At 41.5% G+C, this 22305-nt stretch overlaps 1 protein-coding gene across 1 annotated transcript; it reads right to left on the bottom strand.

Moving 5' to 3' along the window:
- Positions 1-598: 598 nt before the first annotated feature.
- LOC109916045 (chymotrypsin-C-like) lies at positions 599-17027 on the bottom strand. The gene is made up of 8 exons (XM_020515748.2): positions 16921-17027; positions 15713-15801; positions 10713-10810; positions 8233-8367; positions 5568-5704; positions 4258-4403; positions 3232-3384; positions 599-728 (listed from the first exon to the last, which is right to left on the bottom strand). The coding sequence occupies exons 1-8, from the start codon at positions 16961-16963 to the stop codon at positions 711-713; spliced, it is 819 nt and encodes a 272-aa protein (XP_020371337.2). The 5' UTR covers positions 16964-17027; the 3' UTR covers positions 599-710.
- Positions 17028-22305: the final 5278 nt, after the last annotated feature.

Below are 22305 nucleotides of genomic sequence, written 5' to 3' on the forward strand. Positions count from 1 at the left end.
CTACCAAGGTCAATCTATAGACACTTATTTCCTCTCCCGAGCTGATGTATTCTGCTACTAAGTGTATTGCTGCTTAATTGGACAACCCAACAATGATTGGGATTGAATGAGGGCGATACATCCTCAAAATCTGTTATTGAATTTTGAGCCATCAGTTCTAAATCTGCAGTCACTCTGTTGATGTTATCTAATTGAAATGCTCCTTCATTCATTTTAAGGGAAGAGTCTCGTGGCAGACAGTCTGATAACGTACATTGTTCTTCTATGATTAAATATTCTTAAAAGCAAAACTTTTAGTTTTAAACTGGCTGCATGACAGCACAGTTCTACAGCTGAAGAATAAAGCTTTGGTTTAGCTGACAATTACTTTCAACCATTTGAATGCTAGGCAGCTGCCACGAATGGATTAGCCTGCTGAACTGCACACTGTTTAAAAGTGTGGGGGCAGTGCTTTTGTGATTTGCATAGTATTAGGATTATAAGAATAGCAGTCTCATAGTTTTCTTTAGCTCAATCAGCATACATGGTAAAAACCCAGCTCCCATTTATACATAAAATATTCAATGAATGAAAAATGAACCAAAAAAAAACAAGTAAATAGAGGTAAAATGTTTTTATTCACTTGGCATGGATGAGTTGGACCAGAGGGTCTGTTTCTGTGCTGTATGACTTGTAGTAAAAGTCTGAATACTGCGCCTCTTTGTGACTGTTCAATTGTTCACCATTATCTGAGAATAAAACAGTTATGAGCATTGGGGTGATTTATAGCAAGATAGTTCCTTCATGAGTAATCTGCTTAAGAGTGTGGGATTGTTGCAGATCCTGTGACCTAGTCTTAAAGCCTACTGTGTCAGTGAGGTGGATTGAGAGTTTGGATATTCATCTTGTCAGCAATATAATTTGGAAAGCAACTCCCTGCAAGACTTTACCCTTTGGCTACAGCTAATTATCAGAACCTGCTTAAAAGTGCATTATTTCAAGTAACAGAAGTGGGGGAGAAATAAAAATCACAAGATTTCTGGTCCTGATTAAGTGATGCCTGTTGAAAGTAAATTGGGTCAACAATGGATGAAAATAGTACATGGCTTGATCTTAACTTGCTTTGTGGTTGAATAGACTATTGTTCACTATCCAGACTGATGGGACTTGGGAAAGGCACAAGTGGTTACTGTTTTTGTGAAAATATTCTCCAACAAGAGTGCTTTTACACCAGAAGAGAAAATGACAATAAATATGACTTAAATAAATATGACTTAAATCCATCTTTTTGATTTGGCAAATTGTTACCTCAAGCCTGAGAAGATTAAGGTCATTCAGCCCCTCGAGTGTTTTTCCTCTGTTCAATAAAATAATAGAATCCCTACAACGTGGAAGCAGGCCATTGGGTCTACACTGACCCCTCCCCAGGAACAGCATCCCACCCCATCCCTGTAACCTTGCACCTCCCATGGCTAATCCACTTAACCTGCACATCCCTGGACGCTATATGGGCAATTTAGCATAGCCAATTTATCTAACCCCCTTTGGACTGTGGGAGGAAACTGGAGCACCTGGAAGAAACTCGCGCAGATACAAGGTGCATGTGCAAACTTCAAAAAGACAGTCACCTGAGGGTGTAATCAAACCCAGGTCCCTGGCTCTGCGAGGCAGAAGTGCTAACCACTGAGCGGTCTGAATGGCTGATCTAATGATCTTCACCTTTGCTTTCCTTACTGTGCCCCCAAAACCCTACATTCCTTTTTTTTTAAATGATCAAAATGTCTGTCTCAGCTTTTGAATATCCTTAAGAACTAGCCCTCTGCTGTGGAATTCCTCAGATTCACTGCCTTCTGAGAAGAAATTCCTCCTTGCTTTTCTTGCACTGATATTGTCCTCTGCTTCTAAATTCTTCCCCAAGGGGAAATTACTCTGAGTTTACCATGACAAGCCCAGTTAAGAATTTTGTACATTTCAGTAAAATCTCTACTCACTGGAATTTAGAAGAATACGAATAGGCCCAATCATGCAACATAAGGAAATTCTTCCATACCTGGGATCAACCAAGTGAGCCTTCTCTGTTTTTTTTTGCCTCCAAATCCAGTATATCTTCCCTTTTCAAATAGGGGCAAATATTTCATAGTATTCCAGGTATTGTCTACTTACTGCCTTATGTTGTTTTATTAAGGCTTTCCTATTATTCTAATCCCCTTCCTTTTGAAATAAAGGCCAATATCCCATTTGCCTTTCCTATTACCTGCTGAAACCCAAAATCAGTGCTTCAGCTTTCTGCAGTCTTTCTCCATTTTTACATAATATTCACTCCTCTTTCTGACAGTACATTATCTCACATTTTTCTACATTATGTTCTGTTTGCCAAGTTTTTGCCCACACATGTAACCTGTCTTTATCCTGATGTGTCGCTCTCATTGCTTGCCTTATCCTAATTTTGCATCAACTGTGAACTTGATACTTCAAAAGCTGATTATTTCCATTTCTGCTATTAGTATTGATTACACTGTATATGCACTTCCCAACACCAGTGACCACCTTCCTCCAAAGCACTTATCTCACTCTACTAATTTATCTTGGGAACATAAGAACAGGAGTTGGCCATTCAGCCCTTTCGAGCCTGCTCGCTCATTCAATGAGGCCAGATCAGCCACTAACTCCATATACCTGCCTTTGCCCTATAATCCCTTGATGACTTTTGCTTAATAAAAATTTGTCTATCTCCGATTTTAAATTTAACAATTGAGTTGGCATTGACTGCTGTTTGAGGAAGAGAGTTCCAAGGCTCCACTTTGAATGTAGAAGTGTTTTCTAACATCTCTCCTGAATGGCCTGGCCCTAATTCTTGGACTATGCCCCTGGTTCTAGAATCTTTAACCAGTGAAAATAAATAGTTTATTTTATCTACCCTGCCTTTCCCTATTAATATAATGAAGACTTCCATATTGGAGTGTAGGAGGAAAAGCAGTTTCAGCATAAAGCTTAAACGCCCTCCGATGTAAAAACTGCCGATGCTGGAGTCTGACATAACACAATGTGGAGCTGGAGGAACACAGCAGGCCAGGTAGCATCAGAGGAGCAGGAAAGCTGCCGCTCCTGGTCGGGACCCTTCTTCAGCTGTGTTCCTCCAGCTTAAATGCCCTTGTTTGTGTTTTTTTTTTGTATCTGTCAGACAAATACAACAATGTTAATTTTAAACATGACTGCATAAAGAACATTTGCCAATCCTTCTCTCTAACGTACCTGAGCGATCCAATCATTGTAGGCAGAAACACGAGTGAAGACAGTAGGCTTTTTCTTGGCATTGCAGCCCAAACTGGATACAAAGCTTGCAATGCCATGGATTTCCCAGGTTCCATCAGTAGCCTGGCAGTTCAGAGGTCCACCAGAATCACCCTGTTAGGAAAGACACCAATTTTCTTTAAGAAAAGTCACACCTGAAGTCACCTGGCTGTTGGCTGCTGGAATGCTGTGTTAAATTAATTCCGCAAATATCAAAAAAAAAAAGCTCAGGAAACTTAGCAGGTATGGCAGCTTCTATGGAGAGAGTTAATATTTCAAAATCTGGTGTGACTTCTTCAGCAGTTTTGAATGCAATGCATGTTTGATGGCGTTGTTGCAAACTACATCCTGTAGTAACTTAAGAGAAATTTTAACTTCATAGTATTTGAGTAGGGAAATACCACTGAAATAAAACAGTACTTCCTCCCTTACAATAGCACATGGATGTCTTCAATCATCCAACAATTGACCAGTGTATTCTACTGGGGGATCTTGATATGTGAGGTATTATAAACATGCAGTGCAAAACCTTGTCAGGATATTAACTTGACTGAAAGACCTGTTGTGGCTGCCATTTCTAGCACAGATACAATGGATTGAATGGCTTCTGCCAGTGCTGTAGCATTCTGTGCTTCTATAATAAATTGAGATAAGTTAAAGAAAGGCTATTTTGGTTCCTCCCTTAATGCATTTACGGTTTTAATGGAATAAACATTGACAACGTATTCTCGTTTCTGATCATTGAGACAAACATATTCTAAAGGTCTCTCCTCTAGCTCTTGTTTCTCTGGATTGTAAACCTATCATACTTATTCAGTTGGCCTTCCTCTTCTACAGTCCTCTGTTGACAAACCCAAGCTTCGTGCTTTGTTCTACTGTTCACGTTTGTTTCTATCATGCATTGTGTTCTGTCCAAGTTTGTTAAAGACGGAAACTATTCTTAGAATTTTCATTGTGTGGTTGTAAATTATTTCCTAAATTACTCACATTACATCCAGCAACAATGCCATCTCCACCAGCACAAACCATCGTCTTTCTCACAGCATATCCCCACCAGTCGAGCTTGGAGCAAGTTGCATGATCTACAACTGGCATAAGGGCCTGCTGGAGATTGTCAGCGATGGGGCCATTTGCTGTAACGAAAAGCAAATAGATGGTTGAAGTCACTTGTCTTGGTAGAAGAAAACCCCCATTCATTTGTCTCCCCTTCTTCCCTAAAGATTTTCCAGTGCCTTAGTCAAGTTGCTTTCTTGAAGTGGCAATAGACTCCTATAGTACAGAAGAGCCCTTTGGCCCGTGGGGTCTAGTAATACTACACTAGGCCCACGTTTCAGCATTTGGCCTGTAGCCTTGTGTGACGTGACATTTCAAGTGCTCATCCGCATACCTTTTAAAGGTTATGAGGTTTCCTGGGTCTGTTGTCCTCCCAGGAACTATTTCAGATTGCTACCACCTTCTGAGTGGGGAAAAAAATGTTTCTTTTAAACCTCTTGCTCATCAGTTTTAAAATTATACCCCCTTGTTAATGACTCCTCAACAAAGAGGAGCAACTGCTTCCCATCTATTCTGTCCATGCCCTTGTAATCGTATACGTATCTATCAAGGTTTCTATCGATATGCTCCCCACTCACCTCGCCCTCTGCTTTAAAGAAAACTCTATCTAGGAGATAGCAAGAACTGCAGATACTGGAGTCGGAGTAAATAGTGTGGAGCTGGAGGAACACAACAGGTCAGGTAGCATCAGAAGTAGGAAAGTTGATGCTTCAGGTTCTGAAGAAGGGTCCCAACCTGAAATGTCGACTTCCCTACTCCTCTGATGCTATCTGACCTGCTGTGTTCCTCCAGCTCCACACTGTTGAGTCTATCTAGCCTCCCTGCATAAGCAGAAATGCTCGAACCCAATTCACATTCTGGTGAATCTTGTCTGCACTCATCCAGTGCAATGACCAGAACAGCACATAGTATTCCAGCAGTGATCTAACCAGAAGTGAACTTAAATCTCTCACTCACAAGTTGAGCAGTAATTTCTTGTCATAACAATCTAGTGCATTAGATTGTTGTCATATATTTGACACAATCTCCTTATTGTCAGTCAGTGCGATAATCAGTGATTTTTCAGGCTATGTAAAGCTGGAACATGTAACTGTAATGTGCACATTGAGAAAAGACTGTCACCCCTTCTAAGATCTGAAAATGAGGTAAAGGATACAGCAGAACATGTTGGATTTTAAAGACTATTCTTTGTACATATGTTAACATCAGATTTCTCCAAAGAAAACATTTTGAGTACCACTCACTGTAGAGCCGACCCCATCCTGTAACATAGCAGGAATAGTTGTTAGGGAGTATAGTATTAGGAGCAGGAATGCATCCCAGCTCTATTGAGTTGCTCAGAGCCACAGGGCTGGAAATCTTCATGAGAGCAATGTCATACCTGTTGAGATAAGAATGAAAAGTCACCGATCAACTCTGAGTTTGACAATAGGATACAAGGATACCACTTTTCAGAGAGCATTATTTGTGTGGAACACCACTTATGTGAAAGATTGGCCTCATCAGAGACTTTCAAGAACTTTGGTTTCCTAGAATAGCTTAATAGGAAAAGTTGACTCCATTATAATAGGGAGTATTTGGTGGAACTGGAATTACTGAATTAAACAGTCCCCTAAAAGATGGTGTTCCAGTTGCCTTTAGAGTGTCTAAACTAAACTGAAGTTTCCACTCCTGGCAAAGGTACTTGCTGCTTGTGTCTAGGTCGAAGCATGTGGAAACTCTCTCAAAAAGATACGATAGGATGTAACAACATTGCTTAAACTCAAATGATGAATATCAGGAAGAATTGGAAATTGCTGGCAAAACTGCTTTCTCTCCACTGATGCTGCCAGACCTGTTGGAATGTCATCTTGGTTTGCAAAACCAAAAGAATAATGGATGCTGGAAATCCGAAACAAAGGTAGAAATTGCTGGAAAAACTCAGCAGATCTGACAGCATCTGTGGAGAGAAGTCAGAGTTAATGTTTCTGGTCCAGTGACCCTTCATCAGAATTGATGGTAGCTAAGAAAGTTTTTTTCTTTTAGTGCAGATGATGGGGTGGGAGGAGGGGTGTAAGGAGTAAACAATAGGTGGGAATACAGCAGAGAGAGAGAAAATCAGTTGGACAGACAAAGATGTGGATAAATGTCAGCCTAGGAGAATGAACAGCTACTAATGGTGACTGTTAGTGGTTGACAATGGGTTATGTGTAATAGCAGACCATGTGATAACAAGGCCTGGTATGTAAGCCCTAAAATTGTTGAACTCAGTACTGAATCCAGAAGGCTGCAGAGTTCCCAAGTGGAAAATGAGGTGTTATTCTTCCAGCTTGAGCTGCATTGGAACACTGCAGCAAGTCTGAGACAGATGTTGGTGAAGGAATATGGTGTGTTGAATTGGAAGCTTAGGCTCTTTGCAGACAGAACAGAGGTGTTCTGTGAAGTGGTCACGCAGTCTAAGCTCAGCGCAAGTTGGATGAACAGCACCTCATTTTCTGCTTCGGAACTCTACAGCCTTCTGGATTCAATAGCGAGTTCAACAATTTTAGGGTTTGAGGTACGTTCTCCCAAGTCATTATCCCAACCACACACCAGACATTGTTAACACATGGTCTGCTATTACGGCCTAGCCATTAATAGTCCCCATTAATAGCTATTCATTTTCCTAGACTAACCGTTATCTACTCCTTTGTCCAATTGATTTTCTGTCTCTTTTGGCTCTATCTCCACCTATTGTTTTATTCATTACCTCTTCCCACACTATTTTCTGCATAAGAGGCAACTTTTTCCTAGGTACTGTCAGTTCTGAAAAAGGGTCTCTAGACCTAAAACATTAACTCTGATTTCTCTCCACAAATGCTGCCAGATGTGGTAAGTTTTTCTAGCAATTTCTATTTTTGTCATCTTGGTTTGGATGCCACATAGCTATTGACCCTTGCAGGACTATACCCTGACGTAATCCAATATGTGCCAGGAGTGGAAAATAGAATTAACAAAACTAAACTGCTATCGTGATTACAAATGATCTTCTCCTTGTAAGGACAATGCGGTCTTGTCAGTGTGACAATGTACATCTCCCAGTTTATGTAGAGTGGACTGAGTAGAATCTCATCAGTCTTGACTAGTTTTAACATGACTTGATCAAATTATACAACCATGAGTGTGTAAATGAACAGCACAACCTCCAAGATGTTAGCCCTGAGAGGGGAGAAAAGGGTATGTTTCAACTGGCTTGAACTTCCATCACCACCAGCCTGAAACTCAAGACAGTGTCCCATTAAACACAGACATTAAGCTGGCTTACTAATGGTTTTCTCCATATGTTTAAGAGTCTGCAACTCCAGCACCTAGGAGATTTATACCCATCTTATAGGGTTATTGGTTGGCTGTCTGTAATGAAATGCACACGCTCCTCCTGTATTTGCTTTAATTTGAAGAACTTCAATGTAGGTTGGCATTACAAAGGTCAAAATGTGATAAGATACTACCAGAGTTTAACCGTGCGCAGCATTGTGAATTGTGACTGCGTACACAGCTAAGACTATTATGTATAATAGTCAGACAGTTGAAATGATTTAAGCAATATCTTGTAAAATCATATACAATCTTTGGTGAATTGATGCCATCCAATTATTACTAAAATCCACCCTAGGACTGTGAGCCAGAAGCCTTGACACTCTTGAGACTATGACACCGACCCTTTTTAAGTTGGTTTGAATGAGCCTGAGTGAGAGTTCTAGCTGCTGCAAATTGTAACTGATCTTGTACAATAAACTCAAAGCTGTTAAGAATCTATTGGATTTTGAGGTGGTCATAGAGACTTGGAAGAATGGTGTGGAACTAGAATATCATGTTCACTGTGAGTTACCCGAAATTGGGGTTTCATACACTTTTTTTTTGGTTCAGAAAGTACAGTAAATTGGTACGCACCCAAGAGCAACAAGAATTGGATTCCATTTTTCATGGACAAATATGTTCTCTGGAGCAATTTCAACTGCCACTGATCCAGGCTCTGAAGCCTTGAGGTTATGCTTGCCAAGTACCACTCGATAGGTCCTGCTCTTGCTTAAAGAGAAAAATCAGAAATTTCAGTCTTCTGAATAGGTATTTCCCTAGTCAATAAACAGACTTTGGCCTGTAATGTGGTACCTACCAATGGCTGTAGCTAATGTCAAAAAGTGCAGGAGAGAAGATAAGATTAGTCATGCAGCAGTGGTTAGGGTTAGTCTGACATCATGATTATAGTAGTTTTAAAGGGTTTTAGATTGGAGGAAGGGGAGACAGTAGTGTTTTGCCGTTTTGAGGTCAAGGGGAGAATAAGTTAGTGTAGAAGATGGAATTACTTAGCAAAGAAAAATACCGTTTCGCTGGGTTTTTGACATTCCAAATAGCCCTATTTCCTGACTGTTGTTCACTCCCCATAGCCCTGTCCAATCACCATTAGATGGTTATTATTATCTCTTCCTCTGTCCTCATGATCAATGCTACCCTCATCATGACAAATATTGCCTCCTCTTCCTCATACCATTATCTAAGAGTGCAATGAAATAAAGGAAATGTGTAGGCCATTCAGCATATCATGTCTGCCCCACCATTCGATGAAATCATGGTTGATCCACTTTCCTTCCTTTTCCCCATAATATGATTATCTCAGCCTTGAATATACTTAATGACACAACCTCGACAGTCCTCTCCAAAACAAATTCCACAGATTCACTACCCTCAGAGAGAAAAAATTAATTCCTCCTCATCTCTGAGTTAACTGGGCCATCTGTATTCTGATTTTTACATGCTGTAATCCAAGACTGTTCTCCCACAAGGGGAAACAACCTCTCTTCTTCTACTCCTGTCAAGCCTCAAAAAATCATGCGTCTTTCAAAAGGTCTCCTCTCATTCTTCTAAACTCCAAAGAGTACAGACTCAACCCACCCAACCATTCCTCATTTAAACAAAACCCTCCATGCCCAGGATCAACCTAGTGAGCTTTCTCCAGGCTGCCTCCAATGCCAGTATACATTTCATTAGATAAGGGGACCAAAATTGTTCATAATATCACAAATGTGCTCTGGTACCTTTAACAAGGCCTCCCTATTTTTATTTTATATTCCATTCCATCTGAAATAAAGACCAACATCCCACTTTCCTTCTCTACTCCTGCTGGACTTGTACGCTAGCTTTTTGAGATATGTGCTGGAGGACTTCCCCCACTCCCCAGTCCATCTGTGCTGCAACTACCTGAAGAATTTTCCCCATTTAAATAATGTTTAATGCTGCTATATTTTCTGCCAAAGTGGAAAAACTTCACATTTTCCCGGATTATGTTCCAACTGTCAAGTTCTTGTTCATTCACTTAACCTTTTATGGGTCTATATCCTCTGTAGATTCTTTGTATCTTCCTAACTACTTGCCTTCCCACCAATTTTTGTGTCATCTGCAAACTTGGCTCTTGTACATTCATTTCCCTCATCCGTGTTATTAATGGGTATTGTAAATAATTGTGGCCTCAGCACTGATCTTTTTAGTACTCCACTAATTATAGGTTGCCACCTGAAAATGTTCCCTTTATCCCAACTCTCTATCTTCTATCTCTTAGCCACAATCCTCTATCTGTGCTAATGTATTACCCCCAACACCATGGGCTTTTATTAAAAAGTCCTGGTCTCCCTGGATATAGGAACGATATTGTGAAACGTGAAGGGGTTCAGAAAAGATTTACATTGATGTTGCCAGGGTTGGAGGTTTTGAGCTATTAGGGAGAGGCAGAATAGGCTGGGGCTATTTTCCCTGGAGCATCAGAAGCTGAGAGGTGACCTTATAGAGGTTTATAAAATCATGAAGGGCATGGATAGGGTAAATAGACAAGGTTTTTTTTTCCCCTGGGGTGGGGGAGTCCAAAATTAGAGGGCATAGGTTTAAGGTGAGAGGGGAAAGATTTAAAAGGGACCTAAGGGGCAACTTTTTCACGCAGAGGGTAGTGTGTGTATGGAATGAGCTGCCAGAGGAAGTGGCGGAGTTCAGTACAATGACAACATTTAAAAAGCATCTGGATGGGTATATGAATAGGAAGGGTTTAGAGGGATATGGTCCAAATGCTGGCAAATGGGACTAGATTAATTAAGGGTATCTGGTCGGCGTGGACGTGTTGGGACCGAAGGGTCTGTTTCCGTTTTGTACATCTCTATGACTCATTGTCACTTTTTTATCTGTCGCATTGTACTCATTCTGCTTAGTGTGTAGGATATTTTAATTACAGACTAGAGAAAGAACAGTGGAAAGGTTGGAAGACTGCTGAACAATAGCAGTATGAAAACAACATCAAAGCAAGTAAAAATGCGACTTTGGGGTGCAAGGTAGATCAGCTGCCAGATGAGAAGTGAAGGGTAGATGTCACATTATAGCGGCCAACTCACCTGATGCAGTGGGAAGCAGTCATTATCCAGTTGCTTGCGATGAGGGACCCTCCACAAGTATGAGCCCAGCTGTCATTTTTTAAGTACTGGAGTGAAACCTTGGTGAATTTAAAATAAACATAACAGAATCAAGTTGCAGGATTTGAAATATCAACCCCACCCCTCACCTCCTGCAGTCCGACGAAATGATTTTGTGACATGAATATTGATTCATCCAGTTACTTATAAATCCTGGGAGTTCTCACATCCGGGGGCATAGCCACAAAAAATGATAGCTTGCCCCTTCATCCAATTTTCAGCATGAGATTATCTTCTGGGTACAAGTGCTACAGGTGTGTGAAGATTACTGCATAAGGTCACCATTACTGATGTAGTTGGAAATATTGATAATGTTTAATAGTCACTCATGAGATGTGGGCTTGTTGGTTGGCCAGTATTTATTACCTGTCCCTAGTTGCTCTTGAGAAGGTGATGGTTGTACATTGACCCACAATGCCCTTTAGGGAGGGAGTTCCAGGATTTTGATCCAGCAACAGTGAAGAAACAGCAATATATTTCCAATTCAAGGTAGTGAGTGGCTTGGAGGGGACCTTGCAGGCGCTGATGTTCCCATATATCTGCTGCCCTTGACCTTCTAGTTGGAAGTGGTCATGAGTTTGTAAGGTGCTGTCTAAGAATCTTTGGTGAATTTCTGCAGTGCATCTTGTGTACTGAGTGTCGGTGGTGGATGGAGTTGGTGTTTATGGAGGTTGTGCCAATTAAATGGGATGCTTGGCCTGGATGGTGTCAAACTCCTTGAGTGTTATTGGAGCTGCTCCCACCCAGGCAAGTGAGGAGTGTTTGATCACTTTCGGCAATGGAACATTTTTGCTTCAGAATATAACTGTACCCCACCATGGATATTTCTCAATGTTCTTATGACCATCTTTATGGAGAAAAATGAATCTATTAAGGTGCCCCTAAAAGTTAGCGAGTTCATTAATGAATTTGCAAACAACAATTGCTGTGCACTGCCTTGGAGAAATTGAACCAAAGAGACATGCTAGAAATGGATTAAAAATCTCCTCATTTTCACCAACACCACTGTCTACATTATGGAGGTACTGATGACCAGTGGCTTAACTGGGTCAGGATCAACATCTTGGCAAAACAGGAGTTATGCAACAAATGGATCATTTCTGAAGTCCTCACACACTGCCGTTCGTCTACAAAGCTCAGGTCAGACATCTGCAGACACAAGAACACGTGTGAGGTTTGATGCCATCTAGACAGAGTAGGTCACTCGATCTGTAAACTGTGAGCTCAATGTCCTCATCCATATATACATACGAACATATGAATTAGGAGCAGAAGAGTTTTGGTTCCAGAGCCTTCTGTCATTCTAGTAGATCACGGTGGATGCGCATAAGTTTTGAATTCCATGTTCTCATTTATCCACAATAACTTTGGATTCCCTTGCTGAACAAAAATCTATTTCTGCCCTAAAAAATATTCAGTGACCCTGCTCCAATGCCCTCTGAAGCAAAGTTCCAAAGTTGCACAACTGAGAGGAAAAAAAATCCCAATCTCTGTCTTAGAAGTGTGACCCTTGATTTTTAACTCTTAAGAGAAAATATCCTTTCCATGTCTACCTTATCACTGTTTCATAATGTTACAAACTTCAATCAAGTCACCCTTTAGAAAAATAAGCTCTACTGGAAACAAGTCCAATCTATCCATCTGTTTAGCATAAAACAATGCATTGATACCTAGAATTAATCTAGAAAACCTCCTCTGAATTGCCTCCAGTGCTTTTACATCCTTTGTTAAATAAGGAGACCAACACTGCATGTGGTTTTCCAGAATGTGGTTTCACCAGTGGACTGTATGACTGATGCATAGCATTCTTGCATTTATGTCTATTCCTCTTGTCATAAAGGATATCATTTAGCCTTTTACTTGCTGGACCTGAATACTACCTTTTTGTGACTAGGACTCAGATCTGTTTCTACCTCAAAGTTCTGTAGTTTCTTGCATTACTGAAATGGCAGTGCTTTTTCTACTTTTGTCAATATGAACAATTTCACGCATTCCAATGTTACGTGCCATCTGCCAGATTTTTACCCACTCCCACTCAGTCAACTTATCTCTGTCTGCATCTTCCTTATGTCTTCTTCACAAATATACTTTCCTATCTGCCCTTGTGCCATCTGCAAATTTAGCTTCTGTGCCTTTGTTCCCCTCATCTAATGCTGGAGGTCCCAGCGCAGACTCATCACATCGTGCCAACGTGATCATGTCTGACAAGGTTCTGCGATACAGTGCAGTCCTACACCACCTTTTCAGGGCATTTGGGGTTGGGCAAACTATTGCCCTGAGCAGCATCACTCCCATCTTCAGAACAAATAACCCTCATAAATAGGGGATTTTACCCTTCTGAGGGAATGAGTAACTGCTTTGTAGCACTGTTCTGATACTGCAGGGGCATGTACGGACCAGGGGGTGGCAGTGTTTCCCACATATAGAATGGCTGCATTTATTTCAAAGCACTATGTGCAACAATTTGTACTTTGTGTGGAGGTTTCGACAAACTAAAACACCTCAAGGGTCTTCAAAGGGCTGTCTTCAAACAAAGTTAAGTATCACAACACACAAGACGATTTTAGCTTGGTCAGAGAGGCGATTTGATGGTGGGAAAAGTCATTTGGTTGTCTGTGATTGCGTTTCTGGATATAAATCGTAGAGTCGTTGAATCATACAGTACAAACAAGGCATTTGGTCCACTGAGTCTGTACCGCCAGAAAATATACTGCTACCTACACTAGTCCCACTTTCCTGCACTAAGACCATAGCCTTCAACATTATTACATTTCAAGCGACCTTCCAAGTACTTTTTGAAAGTTGTAAGGTTTCCTGCTTCAATTACCTTCCCAGGCAGTGCATTCCTGCCACCCTCCGGGTGAAAATGTTTCCCTCAAATAGAGTTATACAGCACGGAAACAGACCCTTTGGTCCAACTCATCCATGCCAACCAGATATCCTAAATAAATCTAGTCCCGTTTGCCAGCATTTGGCCCATATCCCTCTAACCCCTTCCTGTTCATGTACCCATCCAGATGCCTTTTAAATGTTGTCATTGTGCTTAACTCCACCACTTCCTCTGGCAGCTCATTCTATACACACACTACCCTCTGTGTTAAAATGTTGCCCCTTAGGTCCCTTTTAAAACTTTCTCCTCTCACCTTAAACCTATGCCCTCTAGTTTTGGACTCCCCTACCCAGGCGAAAAGACCTTGGCTATTCACCCTTTAAATGCCCCTCATGACTTTATAAATTTCTATATGGTTACCCCTGAGCCTTCGATGCTCCAGGGAAAATACCCCCAGCCTATTCAGCCTCTCCCTGTAGCTCAAACCCTCCAACCCTGGCAACATCCTTGTAAATCTTTTTTGAATCCTTTCAAATTTGACAACATCATTTCTATAGCAGAGAGACCAAAATTGAACACAGTAATCCAAAAGTGGCTTAACCAATGTCCTGTACAGCTTCAAAATGACCTTGAAAGAGTAGATGGTGAGAGTTTGTTTCCCCTAGGTGGGATCTAGGATACCGTCATATGATAAGGAAACAATCATTTAGGACTGAGATGATCAGGAACATTTTCACTTGAAGTGTTTGTTGGAACTCTCTATCCTCGAGGGTGTGGATGCTCTATTATTCAGGATAGTTAAGGCAGAGGTACGACCAATTTCCTAAGAAATCAAGGTGTGTGGAAACAGGTGGAAAGCAGAGTTGCAGAAGAAAATCAGCAATGTACCAGAAGGGGCAGCAGGCTTGAGGGGCTGAAAAATCTATTCCAACTCCTCTTTCATTTTTCTCCTTAGCACAATGACAGGAGAATTGGTGGAAAGGGCTATTTTGAAGTATTTTCTCCAGGATTGTATGAACCTGCAACTGGAGAAGCCTGACAGAAATCCAGAAGAGGGTGTTGTTTTGTACAATGGTGTAAAATAGCTGTTTAACGTTGGAGACGGTCACTCCTGTAAAATTGTGACCGTTCCAACATTACATATGTACAGTCCCCATGACACATACTGCCCCATTTAAAATGGTAAATTGATTAAAGTGGCCAAGTAGTGCAAACCAATTGCATAGCAAGAGTGTACCATCTACAAGATGCATTGCAGCAATTCAACAAGGTTCCTTTGACAGCATCTTCCACGGTCACAAAGGAAAAGGGAAAATCTCTACCCAGAAGTTCCTTTCCAACCACACACCATCCTCACTTGGAAATACTTGTTCCTGCAAAGTCACTGGGTCAAAATCCTGGAACTCTCACCCTAATAGCTTTGTGGGTCTTCCTACACCACATGGACAGTAGTTTTCAAGAAGGCAGCTCATCACCACGCATTCGAGGGCAACTAGGGATGTGTAATAAATGCTGACCCAGTCAGTGATGCCCCCATCCCATTAATAAATAAACAAAATTATAACTGCTGCTGCTGCTGCTTCACAGCTTATGTACCAGACATTTGGGGTACAACCAGGGCAATTCAATAATACCAGACCTCATTAAGGTTGAACAGCATTATATAATTAATAGTCACCAAGTGGCATCGGTTTATTGCTTGAACTGAAATCTTATGTAGAAATAATTAAGAAATGATCAAGAGGGTTCTGCAAGGAATGTGGATTCTTCCAATTAAACAGAATCTAAACGACAGAAGTTAATGCATTTCGTTTCCAAATGAGACAAAATTTCCAACCTATAATTGCAAAACAGGTAGGTCGCTTCTACCCTGAAACAAACGTGAACAACAAAGATTAACAATGTTAATAAGAAACATCAGTGGTAAAAGGATAAGGTAGCTGGAACTTCTCATCTAAGTTAGATGGGCCAGGTTACAGAGTGGAAAAAAATTGAAATCCAACAAATGTGGGGCATTGTGTCTGAAAGTCAGCCAACTGGCTTGCTGAGACCAAATTGTTTCAATTTTGGATTATGGAAAACGTTGTCTTACCTGCCACGGCCAAGAATGGGGTTGAGCATCCACGCCACCTACCACCCTGGAGCTTACAGGTGGAACAGTGGGCGAACCACATCCATTGGCTGCAAACACAAACAGCATTCATCTTCAATTGGCATTTTCAAACCATTACTCAGCTCTTTTGGTGGACCAATACCATTAGAAAATCAGGTGCTACAGAGGAGGCACTGAGTTGTTTATCCTACCTGCCTGCTCTTTTCCTACTTGTTTCTTCTCTTGAGACTATACCTTACATCCTTCACTGTTGCTGGGTCATAATGCTGAAACTCTCATGCCACTGCTACACTGCAGGAGTTCAAGAGGGCATCTTGCCACCACTTTCTCATGGGTAAAGGGTCCTAATCACTGGCATATGATGATTCTTACACCTCATGAGCGAATAGTGAAACAAAATCCCCCCTCCCATTTTGGATTGGACACATCCCACTGACCAGCTGGACTTTCCCTCTGTTCCTTCCATTCTGCACAGGGGCTGGAAATTACAAATCAAATCAGCAAGAGTTTTCACATTCTCCACCATGCCTACCAAGCCACTGCTTCCTTGGTCTGAAAGGCAATTGGGTGTGATATTTCCTAATCATCATCAATGTTATGATAAAACCTCTGGAGCAGTTGGGACTTGAACTCAGGCCTCCAGTCCAAGGGTAGGGACACTACCCCTGCACCACTGAGGTGTTTTTTATTGAACATATTTTTCTTATCAACCTGTTCAGAGATGTTATCACACACCATAGGAGCAGAAGGGCTTGAATCTTGGCCTCCCAGTCCAGGAGTAGGGACACTACCACTGTGCCATTAGAGGGCCCTTCCAATCAGATTTTTTTAAACCTATTTTTCCAATGAACTGTTCAGAGATGTTAGTACACACTTCTGAAGCAGGTGGGACTTGAATCCAGGACCTCCAGGTCCAGGGGTAGGAACACTACCACTGCACTACAAAAGGGTCCATCCAATCAGGTTTTAATTGACCTGCAAATCAGAGTCGGGTGTGATGCTTCCTGTTAAATAGCTCACTGACACAACCCATCTGGGTTTATACAAGGGGACTGGCCATGTAGGTGGGAAACCAGTTGGCTGGCAGTACCCAGGAGACTGTTCCACAGCACTGTCAGCAGTGATCAAAGAGGAAAGCAGTAAACCACAGAACCCCTGCTAGTTCTGCAAGAGCAAGTGATACTTACCACCACCGGCCAGGAGCAGAGCCGCAAACAGGAGTGAAATCATTTCTTTGCCACTGCTATTTGGTCCCTACTGCAGCAATATTTATACAGACAGGCTCAACCTTATCTTGGAGCTCTTATTGATCAAAGTGTCAAATTTGTCGCTGAGAATAAAGAGCACCACCACCTATATGAGGCAGGCATTTTGTCCCTGAGGTGGTAACAGGTGCTCAGATTTTCATCGGCATTCATTGACAATGGTGGCTTTTTAACGGTTGAAGAAGTGAGATGACAGGTCGTGATAACAGCAAGGCTGAGCAGATCAAAGTATGAATGAAGGAGGTCATCCAGTGCATCTGGACGTGTTTTTGGTTTATGCTCCGTACTATTCTAGACTGTCAGGGCTAGAGCCATGACTGGTGGGTTTGTCTACAAAATACAGCTCACAAACTCAATGGGATCAGGTTTCTTTCTTTAAACTTTAATGAAACCCAAACTACCTGAATTGTAAGATGTTACTGTTGGCTTAACACATCGTGAGTGACGTGAACAACAACTTGCAATTATATCTTGCGTCTGGTATGGCAAAACATCCCTAGGCAGAACATAAAACTAAGTATGGTATAGTGAGGGCTTAACTCCACAGCAACATATGAATAGGTCTTAAACAGTTGGTCAGAGACGGAAACAGAAGTTGAATGAATTTTATTTTATTTTATCCTATTGAGATGGGAGGAGCAGGCATACTGTTCCCAGCTCTACTGTTGACCAGTGAAGGTGCCCCTACCTCCTGTCACCTACTACCACCCTAATCTGCACCCAGTTGATTTATTTGAAGACTTCTGACATTGCAGCCAATCTAACATCAATCTCCCCAAACCAGTGACCTACCTCTAGACATCCATAACTTGCCAGTCATATTGAAGTGAGGCCCAAAGCCTCAGGTCAGTCTTAGGTCTCTGGTACTGGATATCCATTGGAACAAATGGAATGGTTTCACAGATATTAATTCTTAAACATGGATAGGAAGAGTTGGCAGGTTGTTTGATTTTCCACAATGACACCCAATGGCACAGAAACAAATCATAAATAACAATCTCACGAGCAGGATACCTGACTGATTTCCCTTTCGTTATCCTGAGCAGTTACAGTTCCCCTATAAATGATCACTGGCTGAAATTGTTTTATCAAAACATTGGCTATGGATTGAACCAAGAATCTCATAAGGCTCAGTTTTGAAGGAGCAAATTTTAAAAAAAGAACCTTAGGCCTTCCTGAATGAAAAGAATCCTCATGTGCTCATATGTCTATCGCTTTAAGAGTTAACAATAAAGTCAGTTGAGGTGTTTGCTACATGTTCCAATGTTAGCAACCTATAGCTGATGAAGGTATTCCACTCTTCAGGGCAAGATTCTGAAAATACAGAGATATTCCTTTGAAATCTTGACTCACATGGTTAATTCCTTTACTCTGGGGTAAGCCTGCATACATACTGTGTGAATTCAAGCAGGTGATTGGATGAAACTGGATACATATGTCAACATTGCACCTCCAATTTGAACTGACTCTTTCACCTTTCCGGATATGTGTTAAGTTTGAGGATCAATGTGAATCATTTCCCAAACCTCAGGCGCCTCTGCTCGCTGCGAGTAGACATTGACGTTGAAATCCAATATTGACTCCAATGTTCCAGAGCAACCTTTGGGCACCTGAGGAACAGAATATTCTAAGTCCAAAACCTCAAACCCAGCACCAAGCTCATAGTCTGCAGAGCAGCTTGGGTCCCTGTATACATCATGGATCATGTATAGCAGACATCTCAAAACCCTGCCTTCACAAAATCCTGCATATCCACTAGTAAGAAAGGTGTAGCGATGTGTGTCCTCTCCAAGGGCAATATCCCCAATATTAAGACACTGGTTACACAAGACCACATTGTCTACATGCCCAACACAAGACTGCGTAAACAATTGCTCTACTCTGAGCTCCATAATGGTAAGTGAGCATAGGACGGCAGAAGACATGCTACAAGGACACTCTGATGGCCTCCTTAACCAATGCAACATCCCACCCACACATTGGGGATTGCTCGCCCTGGACACACTGGAGAAAAAGCATCTATGAAGGCGCCATCTACATTGGAGCACGTGGAGGGTAAACACAAGCAGCAGAAAGAGTGCACAGAATCCAGAGCGCACCCCTCACATGCAACTCTTCAAATATGACATGCCCCACCACTGGCAGAGTCTGCAGCTCCAGCTACCCGAGACCACACTCAATACCACCAAAGTGAAACCAAGTCATCCTCGACCCCAATGGACTGCCAAAGCAAAGGAAATAAGTTGGAGGACTCCATTTGGAGTGTTTACTGTTTGAAAAACCATTATCACTGATTACATTTTAAAACTTGACTACTATATTCCATTTTGTATTTAAATGAAAATTGTATTTAGCTTCACAAGTATAATGAAAAATACAATAACCTACACACTGAGACTACCCTTCTGTTATTTCTCTTGCCTCCCCACTCCTGGTTAATCAGCTGTTTCTAGGGCTTCTCTCTAGGAGGGTACTTAAATGTGCATTCTACAAACATGAACAAAACCATCATATGCATCAAAATCAAATCCAATATTGTTCCCACCTAAGGACTGGTTAATCCAAGCCTGGAATAAACCACAGGGTGGCACAGTGGCTCAATGGTTAGCACCTGCTGCTTCACAGCACCAGGGACTTTGGTTGAATTCCACCCTCAAGTGACTGTCTGTGTGGAGTTTGCACATATTTCTCCCCAAATCTGCATGGGTTTCCTCCAGGTGCTCCAGTTTCCTCCCACAATACAAAGATGTGCAGGCTAGGTGGATTAGCCGTAGAAAATGCAGAGTTACAGGAATAGGGTAGAGTGAGTGGGTCTGCTTTCACACTATAGGAATTCTATGAAAATGTTCAAGAAATCCAGTCACCAACCACTATAAAACTAAAGATTCAAAAGCCAACCAACCAAACCATTTAAAAACCAATCTTATTCCACCTCTTTAAATTCTTGAGAAACTAAATGTCATACATCATTTTAAGAAAAATCTGTTTTCCTACTTTTCCTTCCAAAGTGAATAACCTCTATTTTCCCACATGAATCCTGAGCAAGACAAACCGACCATTCTGATTCTGACAAAACAATGCCAATTCAACCTAAATGTCATTAATAAAGTGATATAGTAGTTTGAAATTATCTTTTCTTTTAACAGAATCAACACAAGGTAGTGAAAGCCAGCAAATTGTTCTAAACCGTTCTAAACTATCAAAGGATATTCACATTTAATTTGCAATAGTAACATCTTTTCTAGCCAATACATAAATAGCTAGTGTGGTATAAAGGAAATTATAGGTTAATCTCTGTTCTGAATTAACTGGTCTCAGATGAGTTGACAATAAGTGTATGTCAATTCGCCATAGCATTCAAGCCAAGGTTTCTATTCCTGGCCAATAGCCAGTCTCCCTGATCAAAGAATACATGTAGGTAGAGGTTGAGCAGTGGGAAAAGTCAATATTGAGGGCAAAGATCTCCAACACCTGGCATTACACAGTTGGAGGAAACATTACAGTCAGGGAGCATCCAAGAGAGTTAACAGCCTTAATTTTAACTGGCCACTGGGTGACAAGAATGGAGACAAATGTGGAACTAATGTGGAATGAATAGCTGGACATTGTGTTACAATGGTGCCGAGTTTTCATAATTAAGCCCTTTATTGCAGCTCACTGAGTGGAGCTGCTATGCCCTTTCCCACATGAGGAACCTGTCAAAATCATGGAGTTGTAAGAGTTTGCTGTAACAGCTTGGGTCATTGGAACAAGAGGTTCATTGTCCAAAAGAAAGAGTCACAGGCAGGAAAGGCAATACCCTTGGAAGAAGGTTTTCTGAAATTACAAAGGCACTTTGATCAAATGGGTCAATGGGCTGAAAAATGGAGTTCAATCTAGATAAATGTGCGGTATTGAATTTTGGTACAACAAACAGGGGTAGGATTTAATGAGAGCCTTGGGTAGGGTTGTAGAACAGAAAGGCCTAGGGGTTCTGTTACATAATTCCTTGAAGTTTGCATCACATATAGACAGGGTGGTTAAAAGGGCATTTAGCGTGCTTGGCTTATTGCTCAGTCCTTTTACTACAGGAGTTGGGAAGTCATGTTGAGGTTGTGCAAGACATTGATGAGGCCTCTTCTGGAGTACTGTGTCCAGTTCCGTTTGCCCAGTTATAGGAAGGATATCATTAAACTGGATAGAGTTCAGTAGAGATTAACCAGGAAGTTGCTAGGTATGGAAGGTTTGAATTATAAAGAAAGACTGGATTAGCTGGGACTTTTTTAACTGAAGCATAGGAGGTTGAGATGTGACCTTGTAGAAGTTTATAAAGTCATAAGGGGTATAGATACGGTTAATGGTAGGTGTCATTTCCCAAGGAGGGGGGATTTTAAGACAAGGGGGCATATTTTTAAGGTGAGAGCAGAGACATTCAAAAAGACATGAGGGGCATTTTTTTTACACAGAGGGTGGTTCATGTGTGGAATTAACTTCCTGAGGAAGTGGTGGATGTGGGCACAATCACAACATTTAAAACACATGTAGATAAGTACATGAATAGGAAAGATTTGGAGGGATGTGGGCAAAGACCAGGCAAGTGGGATGTTCAGTTTGAGATTATGTTCGGCATGGATTGGTTGAACCGAAGGGTCTGTTTCCGTGCTGTATAAATCTATGACTCTATGACCCTTGGCCCCCAAAGGCCTCCACAGACAGGTGCCTCGTATAATTATTGAGCCCTTCCAACCTTGGCAATGCAGGATTTTAAAATGTCCTTACCTCTCTCTGGGAACATCTCCATTTTAAAGTAGATCCCAATGTCCTTGAGCAACCCAAGGTTTCAGCCTTCTGATAGGGCCAAGAGCATAGCCACCATTCCTAACTGGGCAGTGATCCGATGTCCAGTAAAATCACCAAGTATAGGTTCGAGTCCCCCACATGGTCCCCTTGCCATGATTTCAAAGCTAATCATAAAATTGAAACCAACGTTTCATACCAATGACCTGAGATTGTTGACTTGCATGGCAAGCAAGTCAACAACCTCACCCACAACCCAAGCTACAATTCTTTGCCAAAACTTTAAACACCTACAGGCTTAACACTCTAAAAATTGGCCGACAATGGGAAACCTTTGCCAACTTACTGAGCTCTACCCGCGAACAACTTCACTTTCTCCGCGAATGCCTCAGGAACCAGGTACTGCCCGGCAGCATGAAATACAATCCTCCACTCAACAACCCACAGGCTATAAAATAGCTGAACAGAGCGGATGCAGAATGCTACAAGCAATGATTAATGATGCCCATAACCAACTCCACAGGTACGAAC

Source organism: Rhincodon typus, chromosome 31 (assembly GCF_021869965.1).
Source record: "Rhincodon typus isolate 14 chromosome 31, sRhiTyp1.1, whole genome shotgun sequence".
In the NCBI taxonomy this organism is placed as follows: domain Eukaryota; kingdom Metazoa; phylum Chordata; class Chondrichthyes; order Orectolobiformes; family Rhincodontidae; genus Rhincodon; species Rhincodon typus.

Coding starts and splice junctions, on each gene's coding strand:
- LOC109916045 (XM_020515748.2), bottom strand. CDS start 16,963: ATGATTTCACTCCTGTTTGCGGCTCTGCTCCTGGCCGGTGGTG. Junction 15,802..16,920: donor TCTGCTCCTGGCCGGTGGTG/GTAAGTATCACT, acceptor TTGTGTTTGCAG/CCAATGGATGTGGTTCGCCC. Junction 8,368..10,712: donor ACTGCTTCCCACTGCATCAG/GTGAGTTGGCCG, acceptor TTTCTCTTTAAG/CAAGAGCAGGACCTATCGAG.